Source organism: Canis lupus, chromosome 19, assembly GCF_048164855.1.
Source record: "Canis lupus baileyi chromosome 19, mCanLup2.hap1, whole genome shotgun sequence".
Taxonomy (NCBI): Eukaryota; Metazoa; Chordata; class Mammalia; order Carnivora; family Canidae; genus Canis; species Canis lupus.
In genome coordinates this window covers 57,430,525-57,457,119 of record NC_132856.1, presented here as the reverse complement: position 1 = coordinate 57,457,119, position 26,595 = coordinate 57,430,525, and the positions used below count along the sequence as shown (strand labels likewise).

Sequence of the window (26,595 nt, the reverse complement as noted above, 5' to 3'; positions counted from 1 at the left end):
CCAGATCTTGGATCATCTTCGGGGTGTGGAATCCCTGTCTCAGCAGGACACAGCATGGCAGGAAGGTCTGGGGAAGTGGTTTCCACTTCTTGGGTTTGCTTGGCAGTGCTGGACACCCACTGACGCTCAGAGGCATTTAGGGTAGGGGATGGGAGCCTCTGAGGGGCCTCATCTTGAGAACAGAAATTCCTACTTCAAGTATTCAACTTGTTTTGCCTGCTTGAGTGCTGTGTGGCTCTGGGCAGGTTCCTAGGCCTCTCTGGGTCCCTCATTTATTGCTCATGACGAAAGTAACAGGTCCTGATAATACCATGGCTACACGATACCCACAGTGTCCCAAGCACAATAGGTGTCTACTAGACACAGGGGCTGCTTGGGAATTTGGACCCAGATTTTACCTGAACTGTGCCCTTTTGTGGGCTTCCTGGGGAGCTGAGCCCGTGGTTTCTCCACTATCAAGTAGGTATGGAGATACCACCTCCTCTCTCCTGCAGCGAAAAGCTTGGCTTTGAAGTCCCTTTGCTGACCCACATGACCACCTGCTTCTGCAGGGCAGATGCCCCTTGGGGGGCCACTGGCAGCCAGGTCTGAATATTAGACAAGAGTCTACCGACTTGTCCCTGACTTAGCAGGCTGGGGAGGGGGCAAAGACAGCCAGGGGCTGGGGTCAGATGCAGACCCCATCGCTACAGACAAGTCCCCTTAGCCCTGGCTGTGTGCCTACCGGCCTAGCAATGCCCACCTCAGAGGGACCTAGGTGACATCACTGGGGACACATGACCAGCTTCAGTCGTGGTGATTATTTCCCCAAGTCCCTTCGCAGAGGACGAGGGACAGCCAGGACTTGTGGCTCCCTGCTGCCCAGGGTGGTGGGACAGGGGCTGGGCTCCCTGGAGGCCTGCTGTGGTCACTTACAGTCCCTGAGGAGCTCAGCGTCACGGCCCGCAGTCGGCGATGCCGGGGAGAGTAAATCCAGTACCTCCCATCGGTGAACTGGGCGGGCCGGGTGGGCGGGGGAAGAAGCAAACAGAGGACAGGATGAGGCAACAGGAATCCAGGGGACGGTTAGGTGGGGAGGGTGCTGGGCAGGGGCAGGTAAGCCGATAGCCAAGCAGGAGGTGAGTTTCAGGGTGGCAGGGGTCCCACAGCAGCCCGATACCTTCTCTGCTGCCCACAGGGCCTGGCCGCCCACTTGGGTGTCAGGACCCAGACACACATACAGGACATGGCCCCCTGGGGCCACCTCACACACCGGTCCACAGGATGGGACACAAACCAAGCCCCCAGGGATGGGGATATGACGGCGGGTGTGTGGACGCATAGACAGTGCACCTGTTCCTTCTTCAGGCCCGACGGAGGCCCCAAGACAGAGCAAGGTGGTGTTAGCTACACAGCAGCAGCAGCAGCAGCAGTAGGCCCCCAGCTCACTGGCCAACAAGATCGAAGGTCTGGGAGGAGGAGAGGCAGTCCCCTTCATTGCATAAGGCCTTCTGACCTGACCCCTCAGTAGGGCTGCCTGAGGAAGGCAGCCCCAGGACCCACTGGGGCAGGGGGGGTATCATTGGACTGGATTTTGCAGGCTACCTGGCTGCCCAGCACCCACCTCACCCAGGCTCCTGGCCCAGCTGTTTGCCTGTGGGAGATGCAGTGGGGGGAGGCGACCCCCTGCTCTGGAAGAGAGGTCCCAGGTCCCTGGGGGAGGGCCGCTTCTTGCTCCCACAGACCCCGCCCCATCCAGGAGCAGCCATGAGTCCTCAGCCAGTGAGGTTGGCAGCGTGAAGCACACCTACCCCTTGCCACAATTCCCTTGCATCCTTGAGAACAAAACCCGCCTAGCTGTACCCACCACCCAGCAGGAGAAGATCCACATGGTTTGCAGCCCTCAGAGGCTGGCCCGGTGGGGCACACAGCTTGAGGACTCCAGATGTTTCCTAGGGAGATGCGGTGGCATGGCTAGGGCCTTGCCTGGCGGTGGTCACGAGGCCTGGGGAGGAGGGACAGGGCTGTTTCCTGGTCTTGGAGTAGCCTGGCCTGGATGGCGAAGGCAATGTGCTCCCATGCCATGTGAGCATGTGATGTGAACGTGTGTGAGGGCACACTGGGCGTGCAAGAGTGTATGCATGTGACTGCTGACCAGTCAGTGCACTGTGTCCACGTGGGTGTTCTGTGAGTGTGACTGCAGGAGTGTATGCCTGGTCAGGGGTCTGGTGACGGAAGGAGTTGCAGGGGACTTACAAAGTAGATGTCTGTGGCGGGTGCATCCTCCTCATCCGAGGCCTGGCTGGCGGGCTCCGAGGCCTGGCTGGTGGTTTCTGCTTCGGCAGCCGCACAGGCATGAGCTGGAGAAGCCTCCACCCTGGGGACACGAGGACAGGGGAGTCCTGAGGCGGGGCTCCGGACAGCACCCACACCAGCCCCAGCCTGCACCTGCCTCTTCCCCTCTCATCAGGAGGTCATCATGGGGACAAAAGACTCAGGAAGCCAAATAACTGCCCCCCCACCCCCTGCCTCCAAACACCTCTGTGGCGAGGTGGGGAGGATGTGCCCACCAACAGGTGAGCCTCTACTGACCGCTGCTCAAGCACACACGGGTGGGCAGGTCCTGGCCTCACCACTCACCCCTGGCGACCCTGAAGGTCCTTTCCCAACCCTAAGCCTCAAGTAGCCCCACCTGTAAAGGAGGGACACCTAGCACCCATCCTACATTGAGGTCAGAACCCCTTTGTAATCTTTACTGAGCATTTGCGATCTTGGAAGAGCCAGGTATCCTGAGTTATGGAAACAGGCTCCAGATGGGAGGGGAGGCGACTCCTAGGTCTCACCTGGTGGCCAGGTGATTGGGGGCACAAGTTCATCTCATGAGCAAAATGCACAGCTCTGAGATGGGAGGGGCACCTATAACCACGGGGAGCTGGCTCTCCAGCCACGTGGGATAGTAGGCTGTTTTGGGGGCAAAGACAGAAAGATGTGTCACACGGCAGGAATTCAGTTAATGGGAAAAAGTGGCTGGTGGCAGAAACCGCTGTGTGTGCACGCGGGCGTCTGTCTGCGTGTCTGCAAAGTAATTCTTGATGGCAACGCGCAGGCGGGGAGTGTGTGTGAACGCTAAGAAAGGGGTCTTGGAAAGAAGAGAAATTTTAGAAGCAGGGAAGGAGAAATCAACAATGGAAGCAAGAAGAATTTGATAACAAAGCAAACACAGAACCAAACAGACCAAACCAAACAAGGACATAGGCAACTAGATGCTTCGATCAATACACGGGACACAGAACGTTCCTTCCCTCCACAGAAAACACACGTTTCTCCCACATGCCCACTGATTTGGGGGCACCTGGGAGGCTCAGTCGGTGAAGCAGGTCAGGATCCTGCGGTCCTGGTGTTGAGTCCCACATCCTTCCCTCCGGCTCCCTGCTCGGCGGGGAGTCTGATTCTCCCCTCTGCCCTCCCCCCAGCCCCGCTTGTCTCTCTCGAATAAATAAATAAAATCTTTAATAAATTTTGGGGATCCCTGGGTGGCTCAGCAGTTTAGAGCCTGCCTTCGGCTGAGGACATGATCCTGGAGTCCTGTCCCACCAGTCCCACCTCTGGCTTCCTCCAGGGAGCCTGCTTCTCCCTCTCTCTCTGTCTCCCATGAATAAATAAATAAAATCTTTTAAAAAAATAAAATAAAATAGAAAGATAAATTTTGGGGACGCCCGGGTGGCTCAGTGATTGAGTGTCTGTCTTTGGCTCAGGGCATGATCCTGGGGTCCTGGGATCCAATCCCATGTTGGGGTCCCTGGAGGGAGCCTGCTTTTCCCACTGCCTGTGTCTCTGCCTCTTTTTCTGTCTCTCACGGATAAATAAATAAAATCCTTGAATAAAAAAAGATAAGTTTTGTATTCAATCATGAAGGCTTTGATCTGTTTTTAAAATATACGTCTATTTCTTTAAGGCCGCTTTCTTCAACTTATAACTAAAGACGTATAGGGGGATCCCTGGGTGGCTCAGGGGTTTGGCGCCTGCCTTTGGCCCAGGGCGCGATCTTGGAGTCCCGGGATCGAGTCCCGCGTTGGGCTCCCGGCATGGAGCCTGCTTCTCCCTCCTCCTGTGTCTCTGCCTCTCTCTCTCTCTATGTCTATCATAAATAAATAAATAAATCTTTAAAAAATAAATAAATAAAAACGTATAGAAATCAGCCCTGAAAATATAAACAGGTCTTCAAATCCTGTAAAGTTGAGAGACACTTCTAAAACCCTACAGCAGGGTGTCCCTCCCGGCACACGGGGGGTGGGGCTGACCGCCACAGGTGTCCCTGGGGTGGGGGGGGCAGGGTCACTCCCGGTCGCTGAGAGCCACTGCCCCGGATTAAGGAGCCGGTAGAGAACTGCCCCACGTGAACCCAGGAGAAGGGGCGGCCGCGGGCGCCTCCCCGTTGAGGGAAAGGCCTGAGCACGGAGAGGAACCAGGAGCGGGAAGGCAGGTGCTCCGCAGGAGCAGAAGCAGCGGACACAGGAACATACACACGGGGCAAGGGGGCTGCATCCAGAGGCTCCCTGGGGAACCGGAAAGCCCCCTCCCGCAACCCGGGGCTCAGGGCAGAAGGGGTGAGGAACCCTGGGAGATCCGAGGCCCCCCAGGGGCCCCTGCACAGACTGCCTGGTTCCCACGCCCTGCACCGCCCCTTTCCAGTGGGAGGCCCCATTCCCAGGCTCTCCCCCCTGTGGCTCCCCCACCCTGCCTGGACTACATCCCCCAGCCGGCCTTGCTGCCAGCTGGCCATGTGACTGCGCTTAGCCAATCGGATTGGACCGAGCGCGTAGTGCAGAGGTCGGGCGATGCGACACTCACCCCGCGTCCTCTTCCGTGGGGACCACGATCTCCACGCTGCACGCGGGCTCCACCTGCACCGTGATCTGCTGCAGGTCCTCCTCTGCATGTGTCTCCTCCTGGGGCCTGGAGGCAGTGGGAAACTGCACCTCACTCTCTCTCCTCACCCTAACTCTGCCCCTGGGGGCAAGCTCCAGGCCAGCTCAGATCTCCAGCCCTGGTAGGAAGCCGGGGGGCCTCTATGGGGTGCTCTCTCTGGGTGCCATCTGACCAGTGCCCTGGGCTGGTCCAGCTCACCCCTGGTCCTGTGGGTGTTATGCCCACCTGGGGTCTGCAATGGGGGCAGGGACTGGTTGTCCACCTGAGACCATCTTGTGACTCTGGTACCAGCAGGGGCATAATGCATAGGGTGGGATCCTGCTCACCCTCCTGGGGGGAAGCTGCACATGGACCTGGACTGGGGGTGGGGTGGCTCCAGGGCTTTCAAGGTCCAGGCCCCTGATGCAGGTGGGTCAGAACATTCCGGCAGCCAGGCATGCAGAAGCTCTCTGGATGGATGGCAGCATCAGAGAGCAGAAAGGTCGCTGAGGTGGGAGCAAGCAGCAGGAGAGAGAAGTGCATTCTGCCAAATGTGCTTTGTGCTGTAACTTTTTTTTTTAATGACCGGAATAATTGCCCCAAAACTAAGGAAAGCAAGCCCTATTCACTGTGGTCGCGATGGCAAGATCAGGCAAGTGCAACCACCGAAGTGCCCCCGAGGGCAGGCTACATTCCGTCAGACGGAACGCGCAGGCGCTCCCCCCAGCTCACAGATGACCTTTATCTGCTAAGTGCACAAAGCAAGAGGCCTGCAGTGGCAGAGAGCTGTGCTGGTGTCAAGACCAAAGGCAGAAACAGGCCAGTAGGTTTGTTTTCTCGTATAGTCATAAAATATTTCTAGAAAAATAAAAAACCCATCCAGGGGCTGCTCCCGGGGAGGGGAAGGGGCACGGGGCAGGGGGAGGTGTTTCACTATATTGTCTTTTGTACCGCTTAGAATAAAAATATGTAATAATGATTAAAAAAAGGATCAACAAGCAGGTTCAGGGGAGGGGTCCTCTGGCCCCTCTGGGGGTCTGTGTGGAGAGAACCACAAAGTAACTCAAGATTCTGTGACATTCTAGAGTCTAACTTAAAGCTGTGCCCAGGGGAGTGGCCAGAGAGGCGGGACTCTGGGTGGGAAAGTGCAGGGGTGCCTCAGGGGAGGCCGGACTGTGGGGGCGGTCGGGGTCTGGGGGGGAAGCTGGGGTCTCAGCTCACCGGCCATCGGGTCCTGAAGACTGTGTGCGCCTCCTGCAGAAAGACGCAAGCAGGTGGATCAGGTAGGGGAGGCAGCCCGCCGCGCCCCTCCCACGGAGGATTCGCACTCCCCACCCCTGCCTCACGGAGGGAGAGGCCCCAGGCTCCTCACCGGTACCGCGGCTGCTCTGATGACTCCGAGGGAGATCGCTCCGGGATGGAGAGAGACGTGGAGGACAGGGTTGTAGCGATGGAGGCGGTGGTGGCCTCCTCAAAAGACGGGGGCGTGCAGGGCAGGAGGTCGGGCCGACCTGTGGGGAGGAGGCTGTGGGCGCTGCGGCAGCCAGGCCCCCTCACCAGCCCTCCCAGGCCTCTGGCTCCACCTGCAGCTTGGCTCACCTTCAGCAGCCCGTGCCCCGCCCCACCTGCCACCCAACACTCCATTCTGCTTGGCAGCTTTAAGAGGACAAATAAGCTTGAATTTACTGTCGGCACCAAGGTTTCGGTAGCCCACTACTCTCAAACTGCAATCGAAACCCTCCTCAGGCCCACAGGTCCTGCTGGAGGCCCACTTCCTCCCTCTCTCCTTCCCTGACTTTGCTCCAACCACACAGGTGTCCTGCTGTCCCTCCAACACAGCAGCCCCAGGGCCTCTGCATGTGCGGTTTCTCCCTTCCTTTATGCTATTCCACCCAGCCCCTCCGTGCCTGGAATCTTTGACTCTTTAACCCTGGGAACTGGGGGGGACCTTCCAAAACATCATACCCAATTCCATCAAATGCTTCATGCCTCTAGGTCTCCAGGTGTCTGGTGATGGGGTGGGTCACCTCCCCGGTGGCACCTTCTCTGTTTAGCTCTCCCTGTGGCAGTCTCAGCTGCTCCCCCTCCCCACATGGCCGCAGATCTTTGGCTGGGCTAGGGGTGACTGTGACCCAGGCCCCTCCCGTCCAGGTAGCCAGCCTCAGTAAACCCTTCCTCACACTGTCCCTTAGCCCCAGGGACAGCACCTGTCCCCAGCAGCCCCCTTATCTCTCCCATCACCAAAGCACCCAGTCACCTTCGTCCTCCAGCGTGGGGTAGCTGCGGGCCCCCCGGAGGTCGTACTGTGTGTCCTCCCGCTCGCTGGGGATCTGGCTGGCCGAGAAGGCAGCTGTGGGTCCCAGGGGCTTGACAGCCAGCAAGGCCCCACGGCCCTTCTTGGACGGTGAAGATTTCAGGGCTGTGGATGGTGGAGAGGTGGAGTGGCGCTTGGGGCAGCCTGAGAGCCGAGGCAGCGTGGAGGCAGGCCCCCCCAGCCCCGGCCCTCCTCCGCACGGAAGCCTGGTTGGTACCCCCCGAGGCCCGCTGCCTGCACACAGGGCCCCCCACTGCCCGGCCTCCAGCGTGGGCAAGCAACATTCTCTGTGCAGAAAACCCTGCCCTGCTCTCTACCCAGCTCTGCCTGGAGGTCCCAGGAGGCCCTGTCCCGCGGCCCGCCCTGCCCGTGGCCTCCACTTTCACACGAGGACACGGAAAGCCTTGGGGCATGCGGGGTCAGCACCAAGGCCCAGGCTCCAACCCAGGACAGAGCCTGGGGAACGGGGCCCGCCCCAGCGTCACCGTCTGCAGCAACAGGGTGGGACGAGGCAGGTGAGCCCTGTGGCACCCCCCGCACCAGGCCTCGCCCATCCGCTCCTGCTGTGAGCTCTGCTCCCAGGATGGCCACAGCTCCCAGCACACACGTGCCGGATTCCCTGTACGCGGCCCTCTCGTCCCTGGAGGCTGGCAAGCGCCCCTGGACCACAGTGAGAGTGACACTCCAGGCAAGGTTCTCATCTGCTCACATGGATGGTACGCTCACGTGGATGAACCACCCGCTCTCAGGAGACAAACGCCAGAACTGTGGCGTTTGCACACTTCCCCAATGTGAACAATATAAATAATCCCCCTGCCATCGAGTTCAAGCTACTGGCTAGATGTCAGAGAACGTGGGGTCGCGTTGGCACCATGACTGGCTCCAGGTGACCGGAGCTGGGTCACCGCCCACACACACCTGGCAGAGAGGTGGGGTTCCATCGCTCCTGCAGGTCGAAGCCTGGATGGTAAAGTGTATGCCCACGAACACTGACTGAACACCTGCTGCGTGCCAGGGACATACAGTGCAAGGCTGACAAGCACGCTGCCTTCTGGCAGCCCAGGGGGCAGATGCCAGGCAGGCACATGGGGACAGAGACAGGCCCTATCAGGCAGCACATGGGATCCTGGGCTGGGGTGTGCACCAGGGTCTGGGACTCGAGGCCCAGTGCAGACAGGGGACCTCCCGAGGCCACCCCTGGAGCACAGGCACCTCTGTCCTGTGCCCTCCTTAACAATGCCCGGTCTGGCTGATGATGGGCTGCCTCCATGCCCACTAAGGCCACGTGTCCTTGGTGATGCCACGAGGCCACAGGTGATGCCCTTGAGGACCGGTATAGGGCCAAAGGCACCCGTAAACACATCTTGCTCTCACAGCTCTGTACAGACAGGCAAACCGAGGCATGGGGTAGGGCATCACCTGCTGGAGGTCACACAGGCAGGATGCGGTGCGGCCAGGACTCAAGCTCAGACAGTGGGCACCGGGCCCTGTGCTGGGGCCCATGAGGGTGGCACCCTGACCACCCTGCTCTCTGGACCTCGTCCCTGAGCCAGGCCCAAGGATGGCCAGGCAGCGGGAGGAGGTGCTCCGGGTTTACTGCACTCTTGGCCACCCCGCCTCTCCGCTCCGCACCCCGGGGCTCTCCTGCCAAAGGGCCTGGGAAGCTCACAGGAATTCTTCCGGAAGACGGTGTTGCTCATGAACTTGAAGAAGCGCTCTGCATAGAAGCTGGGCCGGTGGACAGAGACAGTGTCCTGGGAAGAAAAGTGGGGCCCGAGGGCAAGAAGGGCTGAGTGCCACCAGGCCGCCAGGAGCTCCGTGTCCCACAGGACGGCCCAGGCCACGGTGGCGGGACAGGGAGATGGGTTCACGGTGTGGGGCTGCCTGGAAGACTCAAGGACCAGGTAACAGTGGCAGGGAGGGGGCCCGTCAGGAAGGGGGCCTGGCACACAGCCAGTGCTCCAGTGTAATGCTGGACCCCGAAAGGTGGGGATGCCTTGCTCCTCCCCAAGGGCCAGTGTCCCCGGCCTCCATGGCACAGTCTCCCCTTGGCACTACGCACGCCAGCCCCGGCGCTGTGGGAGCCTAGCACGATCCCTGCCCCCACCCCTTGATGCCGGGAAGCTCCCCCAGGCATGAGGATCACAGATGTCCCCAGACGTGGCCCGGTCCTCCCCCCACTGTAATGTAACAGGACCCGCAGGGACACGTGGACCTCAGAATGCTCGCTATGGTGAGCATCCTTGCTGCCGCGAGGCGTGACCGCATGCTCTGGCAGACGGCATGGGAGCCGAGGCGGGGACAGAGGCAGCCTGCAGGGCTGGGGGCGAGGGTCACGCCCGAGGGTGTGCAGCGACACGCAGGAAAGACCTGGGCCTCCACTCCACCGGCCACCCCTCCTGCCCCAGACTGCTCACGCCTGTGTGGTCACTGTGATCAACATCTGGACCCCGGGAGCTGACGCAAACCCCACTTCAGAGATTACTAGTGGCCTCGCCAGGACTTGGCAGCTCTCTCGTCTGCCACGGCCTCATAACCTATGGAACAGCTTCCTGCTCACCGGCTGCCACCTGGACCTTCCCAGTGCACTTTCCAGAAGCTCCCGCCTAGACCCTCCAAACACTCTGAGGGGTGTCGGGAGCTTGCTGGGATTTCCGACTTTACAGACTATGCAAACACACACAGCCCTTAGCACTTTAGTAAGAATTGGTCTGCAAGGGGGCACGGGAGGGGAGGCGTGCACCCGAGGCACCGGCCAGCTTGTCAGCACCACTGGACCAGGGCTGGACCAGGGCTGCCTGGGGCCCCCCAGGTGGGCTCCGTTTGCTCCCCAACCATTGGTTCTCAGTCTTTTATATCTGGGAATCGCCCACTGCCAGCATGCAGACGTTGGCAGCGCTGACAGGAAACCGCGCATTCCAAGCTACTCTCACGCAGTGGAGCCATCCTGGAGCAGGCCACACGCCTCCAGGGCAAAGGGTCAGCGCTGCACGGCCCCTGGGTGTGGCCAGTGCCCAAGACCCCCTCCGTATCGCACGTGTCCACAATGGCCCGACTTTCCTGCCAGGCTGTCCTTGGGAATCCTTCCCACTCCACCTCCGAGGAGCCTTCCTGTTCCGCTCACCAGTGGAGCTCAGAGCCCTCACTGGAGAGCCTGTGGCTGCCGCCTGTGCTCTCCTGTCCTGACCCCGACCCCCTGGCCTGTGACTGCCAGGTCACAGGGCCGCCCCCACTGGACGGAGACTCCAGGGAGGAGGGAACACGTCTCTTGTCGTGGCCGCGGGAGGTCATTATGTTTGTGGATTGATGGACGAACACTCACCCCATCGTGAACAAGAGCCTTCCAAGTATGTTCCAGCTTCTTGATGAACCTGCAGAGAGAAGAAATACCTGAACACCTGCCAAACTTTCAGGCCCAGTGGTTCCCAGTGGGGCACTGGGCCGTGTCTGGGGATGTGTGTGGTCACCACGACTGGGGGTGCTCCTGGCACGGAGTGGGTGGGGGAGCCCTGGTCCAGAGGAGCTGAGGCTGCCTGCTGCACCCACCAGAAGCCGCCTCCCTCTTGTCCGCTTGTCCCCCTCCAGGCCTGCTGGCAGCTCCTACCACTGCTGCTCTTGGAGCGGAAGTGAAAAGACCATGGTGCTTGACCCCCTGTGGGGGACGGAGGGCCAGCGCCTCCCAGAGCACGTCCTTCACCTCTCCTCATGGCCTGGCCTGAGCCCCGGGCCCCCCTGCTGGAACTATTGTCCTGCACAGTGGCTCTAACTAGGCCCCTGCACACGTGGGCTGGGGAGAGTGTTGCCTCCTCCAGACAGCCCTCCCGGACACCCCCTAGCCTGCAGCGGTGGAGGGTCCTCTCCTCAGCACACCCCCCATGACACCCCTGCCCCAGGATGAGTTTGTGGCTGCCTGACACACACAGGCCCCCCTCCTTGCCTCCACTCAGAGCATCTGCAGAAACCTTGCTCTGCTACCTCAGAAGCTTCCTAATCCTGCCCTAAATTGAGAGGAACATTCTGCAGCAGACACTGGCCTCAGGCAGGAAATCAACAGGCTGTGAGTCTGAGCGTCTGACGGGCAGGAGTCGCGTTTTGATTTAGGGAGTAGAGACCCGTGAGGAAGAAAAGACCCAAGGCTCAGCGGGCTCCCGAGGCGGAGGGCAAGGAGCAGGGGCCACCCGCCCACAACGTCCCCTGGGTCCTGTCAGCCCAAGCACGAGGACATACGCTACCCTCAGGACAACACGTTCATTGGCAAAGCCTCGTGAAGGACAAGCACAGGGCAGCCCGGTGGCTCAGTGGTTTAGCGCTGCCTTCAGCCCAGGGCCTGACCCTGGAGACCATGGATCAAGTCCCACGTCGAGCTCCCTGCATGGAACCTGCTTCTCCCTCTGCCTGTGTCTCTGCCCCTCTCTATGTCTCTCATGCATAAATAAAAAAAAATCTTTAAAAAAAAAAAAAAAGGGATGAGCACAGACGACGGGGCTGCTGACCCCCCAGCTGTCACGAGGCTGGAGTATCTGTTCCTCAGGCCACGAGCATGTACTGCCCCCGCGTGAGCGGTCCAGGGATGCCGGGCTTTGTGGCCACGAATGAGCTTCCATCCTGCTCAGTGTAGCCCAGCGCTTGGCACACAGCAGGTGCTCAATAGACAGGGGAGCTGGCGATAGCCTGTCCCCCACGCCAGCCTCTACCTGACGTGGGCTCTCACTGCACTCCTAGCACAGATCCTCACGCGGAGTCACCACCTGGTCGGGGACCAGATGCCTCCCCTCAGGGCTGGGGAGGAGGGCGTGCTAAGGAAGGCTGGACAGCAGAGGGCACGCTGCTCCTGTGAGCAGGCGAGTGTATCTGGGGGAAAGGAGAGGCAGGGCAGGGAGAAGGCGGGAGGTGGGGAGGCAGGGGCGGAAGGGGGGGGAGGCAGAGGCGGGTGGGGGGCAGGGGGAGGCGGGCAGGGGGGCAGGGAGGAGGCAGGGCAGGGGGAGGCAGGGCGGGCGCCCACCTGTAGGACTGCAGAATGTCGATGATGCCGATATGCAACAGCAGGCGCTCCCCTCGGCCATTCACGGCGGGAATCCCACCCATCCTGGGGGGGAGAGGGAGAGAGTACCCTCTTCAGCACCCCACAGAGCCGGACCACATGGGAGGGCACCAGGCACTCACCCTGCCCCGAGCCCCCCTGCTAGAGCCCAGCCTGCACCCCCGTGCTCCCTGCAGGCGGCAGCGCAGCTGGGACTGAGCCGCTCCCCTCCTCTGGGGCACTCGAGGCTGGAGGCCGCCAAAGGGTCCGGCACCCACATGCCCATGTGCACGCATACGCACACCCATGCACGTGCATGCACACGCTCACCGGGGGCAGGGCCACCAGGGCTTCTGGGTGCCCACCGGGGAGTTAGTTGCTTCACTCAGCCCCTGGCCCACATGTGCCAGGCCCAGCAGGGTTAGTGAGGTCACACAACACAGAGACTGTCCTCAGGTCACCAATGACCCCAGACCCGCTGGCCCAGGCCCCCCACAGGCTCAGCTCACTGCACTCCACGCACTGCTGAGCTCACCTGCGCACCCCGCCAGCCCCTGCCAGGCCCGGCACAGATCCTACAAACACCAAGATGGTTGGAGGTGGGCTAGCCGCGCCAGGCCCTGCTGCTCCCCAGCCTGCCCTGGGGGGCTGGGCTCAGCTCCTCCTCTGGCCCCCCTGCAGCTGCTGGCCAAGTGTGGTGACCAGGCCATGGGCAAGCCTCGGCCCGGTCACCAGCCGGCTGTGCACCCAGGACAGCTGCTTCTGCCTCTGAGCCCCCGTGTCCCCAGCTACGGTGGGGGTGACGCCCCCTCCTTCACCAGCCACTCCCCCGTGATGGTCCCCAGCATGGTCAGCGTGTGGTGACGAGAAGTCACCCTTGACATCTGCCTTCAGCAGTGGTCCCCACCCAGGAAATGCCTTCCACAAGCTCTGGACAATGTCTGGAGACATCTGTGGTCCTCACGACGGGGGTCGCTCCTGGCACCGAGTGGGTGGGGGTCGGGGAGGCTGCTCAGCCCCCCAGGGCCCAGACAACGACCCGGCCCAGCATCCACAGTGCTGGGAAGGTGGGAGGGGGCACCGTGCAAGGCTATCTCCCCCCTGAGCCGAGCCCCATGGCAGGACTGGGTCAGCCCGCTGATCCGAGCCATGAGCTCATCCTCCATCACATCACGGCCACCTATCCCTGGAGCTGTGGGTCTGATGGCCCGTGGCAGGAGCCCACCCCCGTGCCCAGTGCCGCACCCTCTTCAATGCCTTTCCAGCTTTGCTTTGGACGGTGGTGCTTTACCCCGTTCTGGGGCCCGCCAGGAAGAGGGGGCAGCTGTGCTTCCCGCAGGGCCAGCCAATGGCCTCAGCCCGCTGGAGTGCTCATCCACACGTGGGGGTCTATGTGTCCGCGCGTGTGACCCCTATGGGGCCTGCCAGGCAGGCGCCGTTGCTCTGGTTCCCACACCCTGAACTGGCTGCAGATGGGTTTCTGGACTCATCTGCTCTGTGGTCTCTTGCCCCCCCCGGCCACCCTCCCCCTACCCCCGCCCGCCTCACACCTGCCAAAGGGGTGTGGACAGAGGAGCTGGACGCCCCGCTGGCCCCGGGCCACCTACGTGTCGTCCGACTCGATGGCCTCCCCGCGCGCGGCCCCGCCCTGGATGGACTCCATGGCCGTGGAGTACAGGGCCTTCTGGCCCAGAGGCCGCTTCTCGTCCGCGGTGCTCTGGGCGCCCTCCGCCTGCCGCTCGCGCTCCTGCTGGTCGATGTTGTGCACGCCCAGGAGCAGGCTGTAGTCCATGATCTTGAAGCTCTCCAGCACCTGCCAGAGGTGGGGGTCAAGAGATCAAGTTCTCCGTCCCCATCCCCAAACCCGGCCTGGCGCAACCCCAAGCCACGTCTGGGTCTGGGCCCACTCAGCCATGTGAGGGCCGATCCCCGTTGCACAGACGGTGAGGAGACCAAGGGGCCAGGCCTCCAATCGGGACTGGGACAGGGTGTGTCCTTCCTCCCGACAGAGCTCCCACCTGCCTGGTGACAGCTGAGGAGCCCAGGTGCTCCCGGCCCCAGCGTCTCTGACATCGGGGCTTAGGGGAGCAGGAGGTCCTCAGAGGTCTGTGGGGGTCATCTGGGGAGATCATGCAGTTTTCAGAGGCCTGGAAGCCGGGGGTGGTGGGCTGGGGGGCTGCGGATGGGGCAGAGGGCCCTGGAAGACCCGGCCCGGCAGGCTGGGCATGTCAGGCAGGGCTGCAGGGGTGGAGGAGACCGCACAGACACACGATGGAGGCTCAGAGAGGCGAGGGCCCGCGGGTCCCCCTGTGCTCAGGGGAGGCTGGGCGCGGCGGCCTCACCAGGCAGTCCCGCTGCAGCGTCTTGACGAGCGCGGAGAAGGTGTCTGCGTCGAGCAGGAGCCCCTCAGGCATGTCCTGGATGAAGTCCAGGTCCTTGTAGGTGGGGATGCTCTTCTCCTTCTCCTTCTTGCTCGCCCGCCGCTTGTACGTGGAGCCCTTGAGGTCGAACTTGAGGTGCATCTTGACCACGCGCGGCAGGATGTTGTTCATGACCACCACGCGGATGTTCTTGCCGCCCGACTGAACGCAGTACAGCCCGTAGAACTTGGGCAGCAGCGTCCTCGGGTTCTGGTTGAGGTTCTGGGAGGTGGGGGAGCAGAGAGGGGTCAGAGGAGTGGCCCCCTCAGGAAGCGCTCCCTGGCCACCTCCCGGGGGGGCAGGCGCCCCCCCCAGCATCCTGACGGGAGCTGGGCACCATCTCCCCAGCAGACAAGAGGCTCCAGGAGGGCCCGCTGCAGGTGTCAGGGCCAGACCGGGGGTCCCACGTGCCCAGCCCACCCCGGGGTGACATGGAGCACGGCCGCTGGGCACTGTCCAGGGCAAGGGTTGGCAAGCTCCGGCTGGAGGGCCAAATCCGAGCACCCGCTTGTTCTCACGCGGCTGGCTGAAGGTAGGGTTTTGTGACACATGAAGATTACGTGAAGTTCACGTTTCCATGTCAGTTGGTGAAGTGTCACCAGCGCTACGACACGCCTGCTGCTCCCTCCAGGCCCGCGGGGCCCTCCCTGCGACATCAGCAGGGCTGAGCAGGGCAGGGAGAGGCCGTCTGGCTCCTTCCAGAAAGCGTGCTGAGCCCCGACCGAGGGGAGCCGGGAGCCAGGGGCCCACCCAAGCCCACGTGCTAGGATGAGACGCCCCAAGCGGAGAGGGGTCCGCGCACAGCTGCCAAGAAAGGGCGGGCCCACCGCTGCCAGGTGCCAGGTCGGGCTCAGCAGGGCAGGTGGGCGCTCAGGCCGAGCCAGCTCCACCCCGGGATGGCTGGATATGGAAGTGGAGGCTCCTGCTTCCACCTCCACCAGGGGGTCTGTTGTGCCCTTTCCGGTTGTGAGTCACCCGGGAAACGGGAAGCGCCCCAGCAGCTGGTCCTTGGTGACAGGCCAGCTGGTGGCCCGCCCCCCTCCCCCACGCCTGAGTCACCAGCTACTGACACACAAGCCCCACGAGACAGGATTTCTGGGATCTGTGACTCGGGGGTGTCAGTGGGGGCAGGGGACAGGGAGCGGGGGCTGCTCGGGTGCCCACCTCCCCCCCCCGGATGGCAATCTCTGCCTGCCGTGTGGGGGGGACCGCGTGAGGGGGATCCTGTGGGTGAGGCTCAGTGACCCGGCAAGGCCCCCGCAGCCCCCAAGAGGTGGGGTGGTGCCTGGGACCCCTGCTCCGGCGCCTGCCCTGTGAGGGAAAGGAGCTGGGGGAGGGGGCTGCAGGGCAGGCTCACCATGTAGTAGCCGGGCAGCAGCTTCTGCAGGAACTCGGCCTCCTTGTGCATCACCGTCTTGATGATGAACTCGTCGTCGCTTGTGACGTAGAAGAGGGAGCCGCTGGCGCCAGGGTTGGACAGCTCGATCAGGGGCTCGTTGCACAGCGAGTACTGGGGGGGCAGAGAGTGTGCAGGTGGGTTGCTGACACCTCACAGCCCAGCGGCTAGAAGACGACTCTGGAACAGGTCACTGTTCCTTTCACAGACGAAGAAATAGGCTCAGAGAGGGAGACCGACGTGCCTGAGGTCACACAGCACAGAGTCGAACCCGGGCCGAGCCAGCAGCTGGGGTGCTCACCTCCTAGGGCCCAGTCCTTCTCCTGCTGCTAACAGACCCAGTCGGGGTGGGGTGCTGACACATCGGGCCACACTCACTTCCCAACCACTCCCCCACCCACCCCCCCCAGCTAGGTGAGGCCGCAAGAGTCAGCTCTGGCCAGTATCTGCCTGTAGAAGCTTCTGAGTGGAGCTTTAGGGAAGACTCCCTAAGCGAGTGACAGAGGAGGGCATACCTGGAGTTTGGGACCTTCCCTCCATCCCATCTATTTCCCACCCGGAGTGCTGACGTGAGAGCTGGAGCCCCAGCAGCCACGTTGGACCACAGGGTGACCTTTGGTACGGAGACCACCCTCCAGAACAGCACAGAGGGGGACCTGTGCCTCTGGTGAGCAGCCCTTAGCCCACCTTCTCTTCCACTGACATCTGCTTCACCTCTGCTCTTGCGGTCCAGCAGCCCCACACGCCCTCCCACCAACAGTCAGTACGTTCTGTGGACGCAGGAATTTTTAAGCGTGTTGTTGGTGGAGGGTCCCCAGCGCCTAGGACGGTGGCCGGCAAGCAAAGGAGTGGACAGCAAAGCCCTGCAGGCTGCTCTCCCTGGGCCCATTCAGCTAGGGAGCCGGTGAAGCACTCTCCAGGGTGACGGCTGTTTGGGCTGGCTTTCTGTCCCTGCACCCCCAGTCCTGACTGAGCACCGTGGGTATAGAACACGGATGAGGCCCCAGCACATTCCCCACTGGGCTGAGAGTGTAAGACTGGGGCCGACAGGTGGGGGGGGGGACACAGGGAGGAGCAGGACGCCCCCCACCCCCACCGGGTGCCACGTGCTGCCCCTGGCCCGGGGAACACCAGCGTGCTGGGGGTGTCCTGCAGTGTGGCGGGGAGGCTCACAGGGCCGCAGCAGCACGGGGAAACAAGGTGTCACCAGCTCCAGTGTGGCCGTGCCCCCGGGGAGAAGCGAGCTACAGTGAGGCCTGGACCCCAAGACCAGGCGTTTGCCATCACAGCACACCCTGCCAGCCCTGGGCTGACTCTGCCGAGGGCCCAAGGCCAGAGGGCACCCGTAACCCTACACCCCAGCAGTCAGCGTTCCCCAGCTGGATGAAGACCCAGGGGATCGGGAGCCCCCACCCGCTCCTGGGTGGCACCGTGGGAACCCCAGGGTGGGGCCCGGTGTGCCAAGCACTGACCGCAGTGGGGCTGGCTGAAGGTGCGATGGGCACCCCCCGAGGCGTGACCTCCCAGGGACCAGGTGGGGGCTGTCGGTGGAGGGGAGCGGAGTCAACGGGCCTCCCACCTGCACTGGCACAGGCAGCCAGCAACCAGCTCAGGGAGGCAGCGGGTGTGGAGGGAGACCCACGGCCCTCCATCCATCCGTGGCAGCCATGAGGCTCAGGACAGCCGGGCACCGTGAGGGAGATGGTGCAGGGGATGCCCAGCCCACCCTGGGCTCTGAGGGAGAAGGGACACACCTGGGGTCACCTGCCCGTGACCCCGCCCTGCTGGCTGGCCACCCGGCCAGGAGGTCCCTGTGTCACCTCTTCTCCCTCGGCAGCCAGGACCCCGAGAGGCCTGACCCCATATCCCCACCAGGCCACTCCCTGAGGGCAACTGTTATTAGCCATGTGGTTCCAGAACATTCTCTGCTCATAGACTTTTGGACAAAGCCATTCCCTTCCCACCACTTGTTTCTCTCAGCACTATCCCCCATCTCCTGCCAGGTGGGGTCGGCCGTACCGCCTTTGGGGTTTGCCTGTGAGGGACAGTGGCTGTGGGCTCCAGAGGTCCAGGACACCAGTCCCCGCAAGCTCCCCGCTTGCCCCTCGCTTCTGCCTTATAAGAGGGAGAGCTGACGTTAACACCAGGACGCAGCAACAGTGGGCACGCCCCCATGAGACCCAGGACCAGCAGCAGCTGCCAGAGAAGTCTCTGACCCAAGGCAGTGCCCGTGGCCCACAGGGACCCCTCCAGGAGACAAGACCCCCAAAGGGGTTGCGCTGACAAGCAGGGACAATGATGTCGTCTGGGTGCCCGCTCCAGCTGCACCCAAGCTCCCGCCCCTGCCACGGGAGCGTCTCTCAGTCCCAGGGGTCTCGTCCCCATTGCTGCAGCAGGATGGGTCTTGAAGGGGACAGAGAGGCCGAGAGAGGACCTCACCGTGTCTGAGTCCCCGCCCTGCAGCCAGGCCGCGCCAGCTGGTGCCCGCTCCCCGCTAAGGGCACGGAGGCCACATCACCACGACCGTTCGTGCAGCAGGTCTCCGCTCTACTCACGAGACCTCAAACCTAGGTGGCCCTGGGTCGTTTCCACTCCAGGACCACCAGGATGTCTTCGCTCTAATGAGGCTGCTGGACCACGGGGAAGGTGTTCACGGGGCTGCAGGGGACAGCAGGGGTGGCCGTGGAGCACGACACAGAGCCCGTGGTTGGGGGACCAGGCCTTGGCCTTGACAAGGGGCCCCGTGCCTTCTGCACCCCGGGCAGCTGGAGAACTTTGGGACCAACGCGTCCCTGGCCGGAGCAGTGCTGGTTCCCTCGGGAAGTTCCTGACCTGCGGGAAGCACCTGCCGTGGAACCTGCTACGCGGCGGTCGTGCCTTGACTAAGGTGCTCACCAAGTAATCGTCCGGCCGGATCCCGAAGAGCTCCCGGAAGTAGCGGAAGGCGACAGGTGCGTAGGTCTTGAACCTGAAGTCCTGGAAGTGGTGGGCGGGGGTGAGGTTGCTGCCTTCACTGTGGAGCAAGGAGGGAGGGAAGCCCGTGAGGGACACTGGCTTCGGGGGTGCATGTGCCCAGCACGCTGGCGGGCGCACAGCCTCCCCTGGTGGCCAGCCCAGAGAGCAGCACGGGGCCCCCGGGGGCCAAGGGCCATGGCCCGTCTCCAGCTGTGTCCCAGTATCCACTCTCACCCAGAATAAGTCCACTGCCGGCCCCTCCTGCCAGTGGGGGCGGTCACGTGCCTTTGCGTGGCCAAAGAGCTATGGGCGGAACAGAAACCTGTGCCATTTCCAGGTCCTGCGCTTAGAGGGAAGGGGCTTGTGCTCCCCTTCTCCTTTTCCTCCCACAGGTGGAATGCAGGTGTGATGGCAGGATCCCAGGCAGCCGCCGGACAGTACTGGCTGGCAAAGCTGCACATGAGGATGGCGGACCTGCTGGAAGGAACAGGGGCCCCACCCAGGGAGCCGCCTGACAGCCCTGGACTGACTGCCTATCAGTTCTTTTCACATGAGAGAAAAAGAAACTTCAGATTTTCTCTTCCTGTTTTCTCCCAACCAGTCACACCGCATCTCTCTGGTTCAGTAGAGAACTAACAGCGTGGCAGATACGGGGTCAGACCTCCAAGCCGAGCACATGCCAGGAGAGACCTGGGCGATTTGCAGCAGAGCAGGGCGCTTCGAGAGCAAGGCTGCAGGCACCGCAGCGGCAGCTCCACGGCGCAGGGCCAGGCCTACCTGGGGAAGAAGATGCTCTCCACGACGTAGAAGTCTTGCATGAGCACGTCGCGTTCCGGCTTGGAGCTCAGATTGCCCACCGTGTAGCCGATGCCCAGCTGGATGGCCCCCTTCAGGGTGGAGGATGTGGTCTGCAGGGAAACCCAGCTGCATCAAGGCCCTTGGCCCCCAGGGTGACCAGCAAAAGCAGCAGCCCCCCCGGGCAGGAGATCGGGGCACGTGCCCAGCCCGCAGCTGCACTCAGGCACCCGCCACCACCGCCGGGCCCCAGGGCACCTGCCAAGTACTTGTCACAGACCCGCTGGCCTCTGTGCCACTTAGCACACACGGGCGCACAGCAAGGAGGTGGCCTGGCTGAAACTCCAGTATCACCTCACGTGGCCCCAAGGCCTGTTTTCCATCTAGGTTCTAGAAGGTTCCAACTTCTCAAAACTGTCCTGACTCAGGAAGGGTCAGTCTACTGCCAGGATCTTTTTTCAGGGGTGGCATAAATTTACAGAGTGACACCCCAACTCCACTTCTGTTCCTTCCACCCATCCTCCCAGGGATGTGCATCATCACGCTGGGGGAATGACGCTGCTGCTGTGCCTCAGTTTCTCCACCCATAGTTGGGCATGAAGATGGCAGTACTGGCCATCCTGGGGCTGCCAGGCGTTATGTGGTCTGAGCCGCCGGGGCTGAAACCTGCCCACACCTGAAGGGGGGGAGATGGGAGTGACAGCTAACGGGGACGTCATTTTGGGTGACAGAAACAGTCAGCACTATGACTGACTGTGGTGATAGCTGGACACAACTGGAAGATGCTAGAAACCATCTAACTTGGAAAGGGTGAGTCACGTGGTCACCCTTCCTGTGCACCCCGTGGCCTGGCCTCGCTCAGGCTTCCATCAGCTCAGCCCCACGTTCAAGGGAAGGAAGGAGAACGGTATGTCCCCCTCCCCAGAGGAGCCAGCAGGGCCGGAGGTGGCAGGTGACCCCTGCAGCCACCTGAGCACAGCGCCCGACGCCTGTGACATCAGCGACAGGAGGCAAGGACGTCGCTGGGACGAGGGGCCTGCACGAGAGCATGTGCCTCCAGCCAGATCCAGGCACAGGGCTCGCCCGACCCTGTGGGGCCCCAGGACGGCCGGGGGCCCACCCCACCAGCTAAGGGCAGGAGAGAACCTTCTTGTAGGTGGTTTCACCAGATGCGTCCACGCCCCGATGACCCAACTTCTTCCCGTGGCCAGGACCCGGCTGTCCAGTCATCAGCGGGGCCTGAAGAAGAGGAAGTAGGAAGCATCAAAAACCAGCACGGAGGTGCCGCTGGGGCCAGAACACTCTGGAAACCCTGAGCAGGGAGGCTGAGTCGCCAGGTCCTGACAAAACACATGGGGTAGAGGCTGGTGTGGGCGGGCGCCAGGGCAGAGCAGGTGGCCTGTCACCCCAGGGCCCACACGGCCCAACTCTGCACACCCAGGAGGGCCCACCCCCAGGCCGCTTCCGGCTCCCAGACAAAGGCAGGAAATCGGCCAGCACAGCCTCCTTGCAGGGTCTGGCACCACTGACACAGGGGCCGGGTCATTCCCCGCGGCCCCCACCCCTTGGGGCAGCCCTGCCCTGGCACGACGACCACAGATGTCCCCAGACACCGTGCAGACACTGGGCAGTCACCCACCTGGGACCCTGGGCTGGAATGGCCGGGGGCTGAGGGGCACGGTGCCCCCGGCCTGGGCCCTCTCTGGGGACAGCCGTGGCAGGCGTGACAGACCGGTGCACGAGCACCAGCACCGACGTGTGACTCCACGGGGGCAGTGGTGGAAGGGGCAGGGGGTGCAGCTGGGAGCCCGAGGCCGAGGCGGCCAGCAGAAGGGAGCCGGGCCTCCCGGGGGCTGGACCGTCACTGACCCTCAAGCGTCATCTGTGCACCTGCTGCCATCTGCAGAGCCCGCACAGCCCTGCGGCCCCCAGCTGGGACGGCTCGGAGCAGCCCGACCCACTGCCCCAGCTCCTGAGCCCGGCTGCCGTGTGTTCTGCACACCGGCCGCCAGGGGGCGGGCTCTCCCCGGCAATCGGAAGGCACAGCCCCTGCCCTGCAGCCCCCTGCCCTGCAGGCCTCGAGGACTCCCCAGCGCCCCACGGCTTGACACCGCCTGGGAAGCCCTCCTTGCAAGATGCCACGTGGCAGATGGCATCCAGGGGACATGGATGCCTGGGGCCCGGCAGCTGGCACAGGCACAGGAACGCCACCCCTGGGCCGCTCCTGGAACGCAGGGCTCCTTTCAGGACCAGGGACCAGGGACCAGGGAAGGGCTGACGCCACCCCCACCCCCAGCAGGGCTGAGTGGGAGGGCGGCCCAGGCCCCAGAGGCGGCACCCCCAGGGAAAGCTCTCTGGAGCACGACCGACGACGCGGGACGCTACAGTAAGGGTGCTGGTGCTGGGCACTGGGCCCGGTCCCGTCCTCCTGGGAACTCCACAGGGACCCGCACGTGCCGGCTGCCTTCCCGCTCTCTGCCCCTCGGTCTCCGGTCCCTCTGTCCCTCACTGTCCGGGCCGGGTCCTCACTCTCCCCGCCCCAGCGGCTCCCCTCCCTGAAACTCGAGACGCTGGCCAGACTGCAGGACTTTCACCCCTGCCACTGGGGCCCCTGGAGGTGCGGTCAGCTGCCCCGGACCCCGGGCCGCTGTCTCTGGAGAGGAGGAGGGTCAGGCGGGCACAGGACACTCACCTCCGTCGGGACCATCTTCTTCTGTGCCAAGCCTGCGGGAGAGAAGGGAGAGGCTTCAGCCTGGAGCCGGGGCGGCCCTCCACCCGCTGTCACCACCCTGCCTCCGCCGCACACAGGTGCCTCTGACCCCACTCAGCCCTGCACCCCTATGGAGGGATGGGAGGACCAGGGGTGTGAAACGGGCAAGGATGCCAACCCACCACGGACGCCTCAAGACGTCAGGTACCCCGTGGCAAACAACTGGCTGAACTGACAAAGCCGTCTACACCCGCTGGTGGGAGCAGGGGTTAACAAGGAGAGGCTCGGGCCCCCGTTGGGTCGGTGGGAAGGGCCAGTGCCCAGGGCTGTGGACACGGCCCCCTGGCTCCTGTCCACACAGTCCCCGGGGAGAGCTGCTTGCCACGGAGAGAAGTCGGAGGCAGCGGAGCGCTTTGGGGGGCCCTCCCCCCAATCCTGGCTCCCGTGAGGCCACCAGCGACCTCTCTGAGCCTTGGCACCCTCCCCTGGAAGGCAGGCTTCTGCTGAGGACTGTGTTCAATGAGTGTGGATGGCAGATACGGCCACTCCCTGCGGATGACGGGCTCTGCAGGGGGGCAAGGTGGGGGCGACCCTGGGTTCCCGGGGGGCCTCACGAGAGGGAGCCAGAGGTGGGAGCCCCAGAGACCGGCAGACCCCCACGGAGGTGAGGACAGAGGAGGGGCCGCAGGCTGGGGAGGGCCGCCTCTGGAAGCTGGGGGGCAGGAGCGGGTCTCCCTGGGGCCCCGGGGGGGTAGAGGGGGGCCAGCCCTGCCCACACCTGGGTTTTAGCCCCGGGAGACCCCTTTTAGGCCTGTGACCTCCAGAGAGTGACACAGGTGTGTGGTTTTAGACCAAGCCGTGGTGACTTGTCACGGCGGCAACAGAAGCTCATACACGGTGTCCACCACGTGTCCGGCTGGCAGGAAGGCAAGTGGGACCAGGACAGACACCGCCCCCACCTGCAAGGGCTCACAGTCGGGGGGTGGGGGGCAGAGAAGGCCTGGCCAGTGTGGAGAGAGCCAGGAGGAGGGCCTGGGGTGACGGGTGAGGGGTCGGGTCAGGTCGGCAAGGGAGGGCTGGGGCTTTTCCCCCAGGGAGGTGGGAGCTGGGCGGGGGGGGGGGGGGGGGGGGGGGGGTCTGGCTCGGGTGCTCACGGGTGCCCTCTGGGGGCCGCCGTGGGGAAGGCAGGGGGTGGGGAGGAGGGTGGGGGCCCAGCTGGGTGGAGAGGGAGGCGATGGGGTGCACCAGGTGGAGGCCCAGGAGGGAGAGGGGTGCGCAGGTTCTGACAGGTGTCAGGTTAGGCTACGCTCATTGGAAGCAAAGTGAAGAAAACAAGAAGTCGAGAATGACTTCTCGGATTCAGAGAATGATTCTGACTGCAGCAGTGACAGGACAGGACACACGGCCTCAGCCGAGATGAGTGACGGGGCAGGACGGTCGGGGACAGTGTGGCTGAGCTGAGTGAGGGACGCCCCGGACCCTCGGGCAAGGAGACCTCCAGGGTCAGCAGACCTTGGGGGGGGGCCAGTCTGGAGACAGGACTGTGGGCATCGTCCCGCCATCGACAGGGGAGAGTGGACGAGGCTACTAATGGGAATAGGGCTTCCTCCAGGGGACGAGAATGTTCTAGAATCAGCGTGTACAGTTGCACCACATTGCGAACACACGAAAACTAAATTGTAAGCTTAAAAGTGTGAGTGACGGCACATGGATTACACTTAGAGGAAAAGCGACCCCAGGGGACCCTGAGTGGGGAGGGGGGTCCTCGTTCAGCCGTAACCACCTGCGCCTCAGCCATATGCTGGACGTGGTCTAGCCAAGGAAACGGGCTCGGTGGGCGACAGGCCGATACCAGGGGAACACCGGCTGCCGGGCGCCCCCAGCTTGTCAGGGGCAGCGTGGCAGCTCCAGGCCACACCAACACCAGCATCTGAGACGCCGTCCTGCCCAGGCCTGACCTGCCTGAGGACACCCGATGACACGACCAAGCTGCCGCTGTGTCACCTGCTTCGTGACTGGGGTCCCCGTGACAGCCACACTCTCTAGCCCGACTCAGATGCGGGCTAATAAAAGGGAGACTCAACCTCCCACCTGGAATATTCTGGACTCCGTGCCAGAAGGGGCCGCAGGAAGGCCACACACTGGCTCGGGTGAGAGGGGGGGGCCCGACTGCCCCACTGCAGCAGGATGCCGGGAGCGGCCTGCTGCTCTCCGACGGCGGCTTCGGGGGCGGTGGCTGCTCCGGGCCGGCGGGCTGCTGGAGGCCACGCTGTGTCGAGCTCCTCCCAGCCTGAGACGTGACCATCCTCTTCTGAGCGAGCCACCCCATTTTTGAGGAAATTTTTAAAAAATAGCCTGGGGGATCCCTGGGTGGCGCAGCGGTTTAGCGCCTGCCTTTGGCCCAGGGCGCGATCCTGGAGACCCGGGATCGAGTCCCACGTAGGGCTCCACGTTGGGCTCCCGGTGCATGGAGCCTGCTTCTCCCTCTGCCTGTGTCTCTGCCTCTCTCTCTCTCTCTGTGACTATCATAAATAAATAAAATTAAAAAAAAAAATAGCCTGGGGAGGGAGAGAGTGGGCCAGGCTGGACCAACACCTGCCTGGGCCCAGCTGGGCCGGCCGCCGGGCGGAAGAGGGGGGCGCCTCGGCACCAGGGCCCCGACTGCTCAGGGCGAGGCGGTGTCCCTGCTGCGCCGCTGCGTGACTCGGGCACATCCTCCGCCTCCCTGAGCAGCTTCCTCTGGTCTCCCCGCGCCTCCATGGGTGGCCGCAGCCAGCTCTCCGGAGCTGGGCCCCTCGCCCTAGCCTACCACCCGGCGCCACCATCGGGTCCTGCTGCGGGCCACCGGGTCACTCCTGTGCAGGTGACCTCACAGCCCCACATGCTCCTCTAGGGCCAGAGCCAGGCCGAGCACCCACCCTGGGAGGTAGCTGCTCCCGCCCTGGCCTGCGGCCACCTTCACCAGGCAGCTCCCTGTCCCCCCACCGCCCTGCCTGGCTCCCTGTCCCGGGCCCCAGCCACCCCCCTGTCCCCCTGCCCGGCGCCCTGGCCCCGGCCCCCCGCCCCCCACCTGGCTCCCGGTCCTGGGCCCCCGCCGCCCTCAGTACACGCTGCTCCCACACCTGCCGCCTTCTCCACTCAGGAACCGCTGCTCCTCCCTGCAGACCCTGTCCTGTCCCTCCGGGCGACAATGACGTCAACATCCGTCCTCCCCGCAGGAGCTGGGGTCCTCCTCCCTCAGGGCTGGCCCTGCCCTTAGCAGGCACCTACTAACGTTTGCCGACTGACAACCGTTCCTCTCCCCTCCGCACACACATGAGCTTCAGCAAGAGCCGCTTCTCCACGTTTGCTTCACGTGGAAACTGAGGACTGCGGGGCCCCAGGACCAGACATGAGCCTTCCCATCAGCCACCTGTACCCTTACAATCCGTCCAAAACCTGCCCCCGTCCCTGACCCTCTCAGCCATCACCTGAGCACGGTCCCCTCCACCCCATCCCAGGCTCCTGCCCTCACCCCCGTCCGTCCTCCCCGCGACGGTCCCCAGAGGGCGCCTGTGAGCACCTGGGTCAGGTCCCGCCCTCCTCTGCCCGCAGGGGAGGGGGGAGACAGGACAAGTCCAAGGCCTCCCTGGGTCCCCAGGGCCCTGCACGACCTGCTCCATCCCCTCCCTGTCCTCCCCTCCTCTCTTGGGTCCTGCCCCAGGGCCTTTGCACAGGTTGGGGCCCCTCCCCACCTGAGACACCACTCCCAAGACACTTGAGGGGTTTGTTCCCTTGCGTCATCCAAGACCTGGCTCAAACGTCCCCCGCTGTGAGGTGTCCCCCAACCACCTCACCCCAAACAGCCCCTCTGAGGTCACTCCTCACCTCCGCCTGCTCAGTCTCCCAGGGACTCAGCAGCACCTGGCGCCTCTGTGCGATGTCTCCCCCACTACGGGGAGACCGGGTCTCCCCTGACAGACACCTCCAGCGCTCTCCGAGGGCGGGTCCCCACTGGACAGGGGCCGCAGAGGGGCACGAGGCCCGGCAGCTCTGCGCAGAGGCCAGGCGCCAGGGCGGGGCCGCTTCCCAGAGCAGGACTGCCGGGTGCCCAGGACG

The 26,595-nt window shown here is 63.4% G+C and overlaps 1 protein-coding gene across 16 annotated transcripts in view; it reads right to left on the bottom strand.

Annotated features, from left to right (window-relative positions):
• PIP5K1C (phosphatidylinositol-4-phosphate 5-kinase type 1 gamma) overlaps positions 1–26,595 on the bottom strand; it is a 62,239-nt gene that overhangs the window by 5,052 nt on the left and 30,592 nt on the right. For 7 of the 16 annotated variants that reach the window (XM_072787839.1, XM_072787828.1, XM_072787834.1 and 4 more), the window contains 16 exons: positions 22,480–22,511; positions 20,934–21,026; positions 19,770–19,900; positions 18,933–19,050; positions 15,999–16,151; positions 14,564–14,863; positions 13,829–14,034; positions 12,204–12,287; positions 10,524–10,572; positions 8,871–8,955; positions 7,145–7,306; positions 6,260–6,398; positions 6,109–6,141; positions 4,831–4,935; positions 2,236–2,356; positions 916–993 (listed from right to left, as the gene is read on the bottom strand). In XM_072787839.1, the coding sequence (XP_072643940.1) occupies positions 916–993; positions 2,236–2,356; positions 4,831–4,935; positions 6,109–6,141; positions 6,260–6,398; positions 7,145–7,306; positions 8,871–8,955; positions 10,524–10,572; positions 12,204–12,287; positions 13,829–14,034; positions 14,564–14,863; positions 15,999–16,151; positions 18,933–19,050; positions 19,770–19,900; positions 20,934–21,026; positions 22,480–22,494 (1,872 nt within the window). In that variant the 5' untranslated portion in view covers positions 22,495–22,511. Of the gene's footprint in view, positions 1–915; positions 994–1,031; positions 1,449–2,235; positions 2,357–4,005; positions 4,118–4,830; positions 4,936–6,108; positions 6,142–6,259; positions 6,399–7,144; positions 7,307–8,870; positions 8,956–10,523; positions 10,573–12,203; positions 12,288–13,828; positions 14,035–14,563; positions 14,864–15,998; positions 16,152–18,932; positions 19,051–19,769; positions 19,901–20,933; positions 21,027–22,479; positions 22,512–26,364; positions 26,561–26,595 lie in introns of those variants that run through there. The other 9 variants (XM_072787833.1, XM_072787829.1, XM_072787841.1 and 6 more) reach the window with 6 other exon arrangements.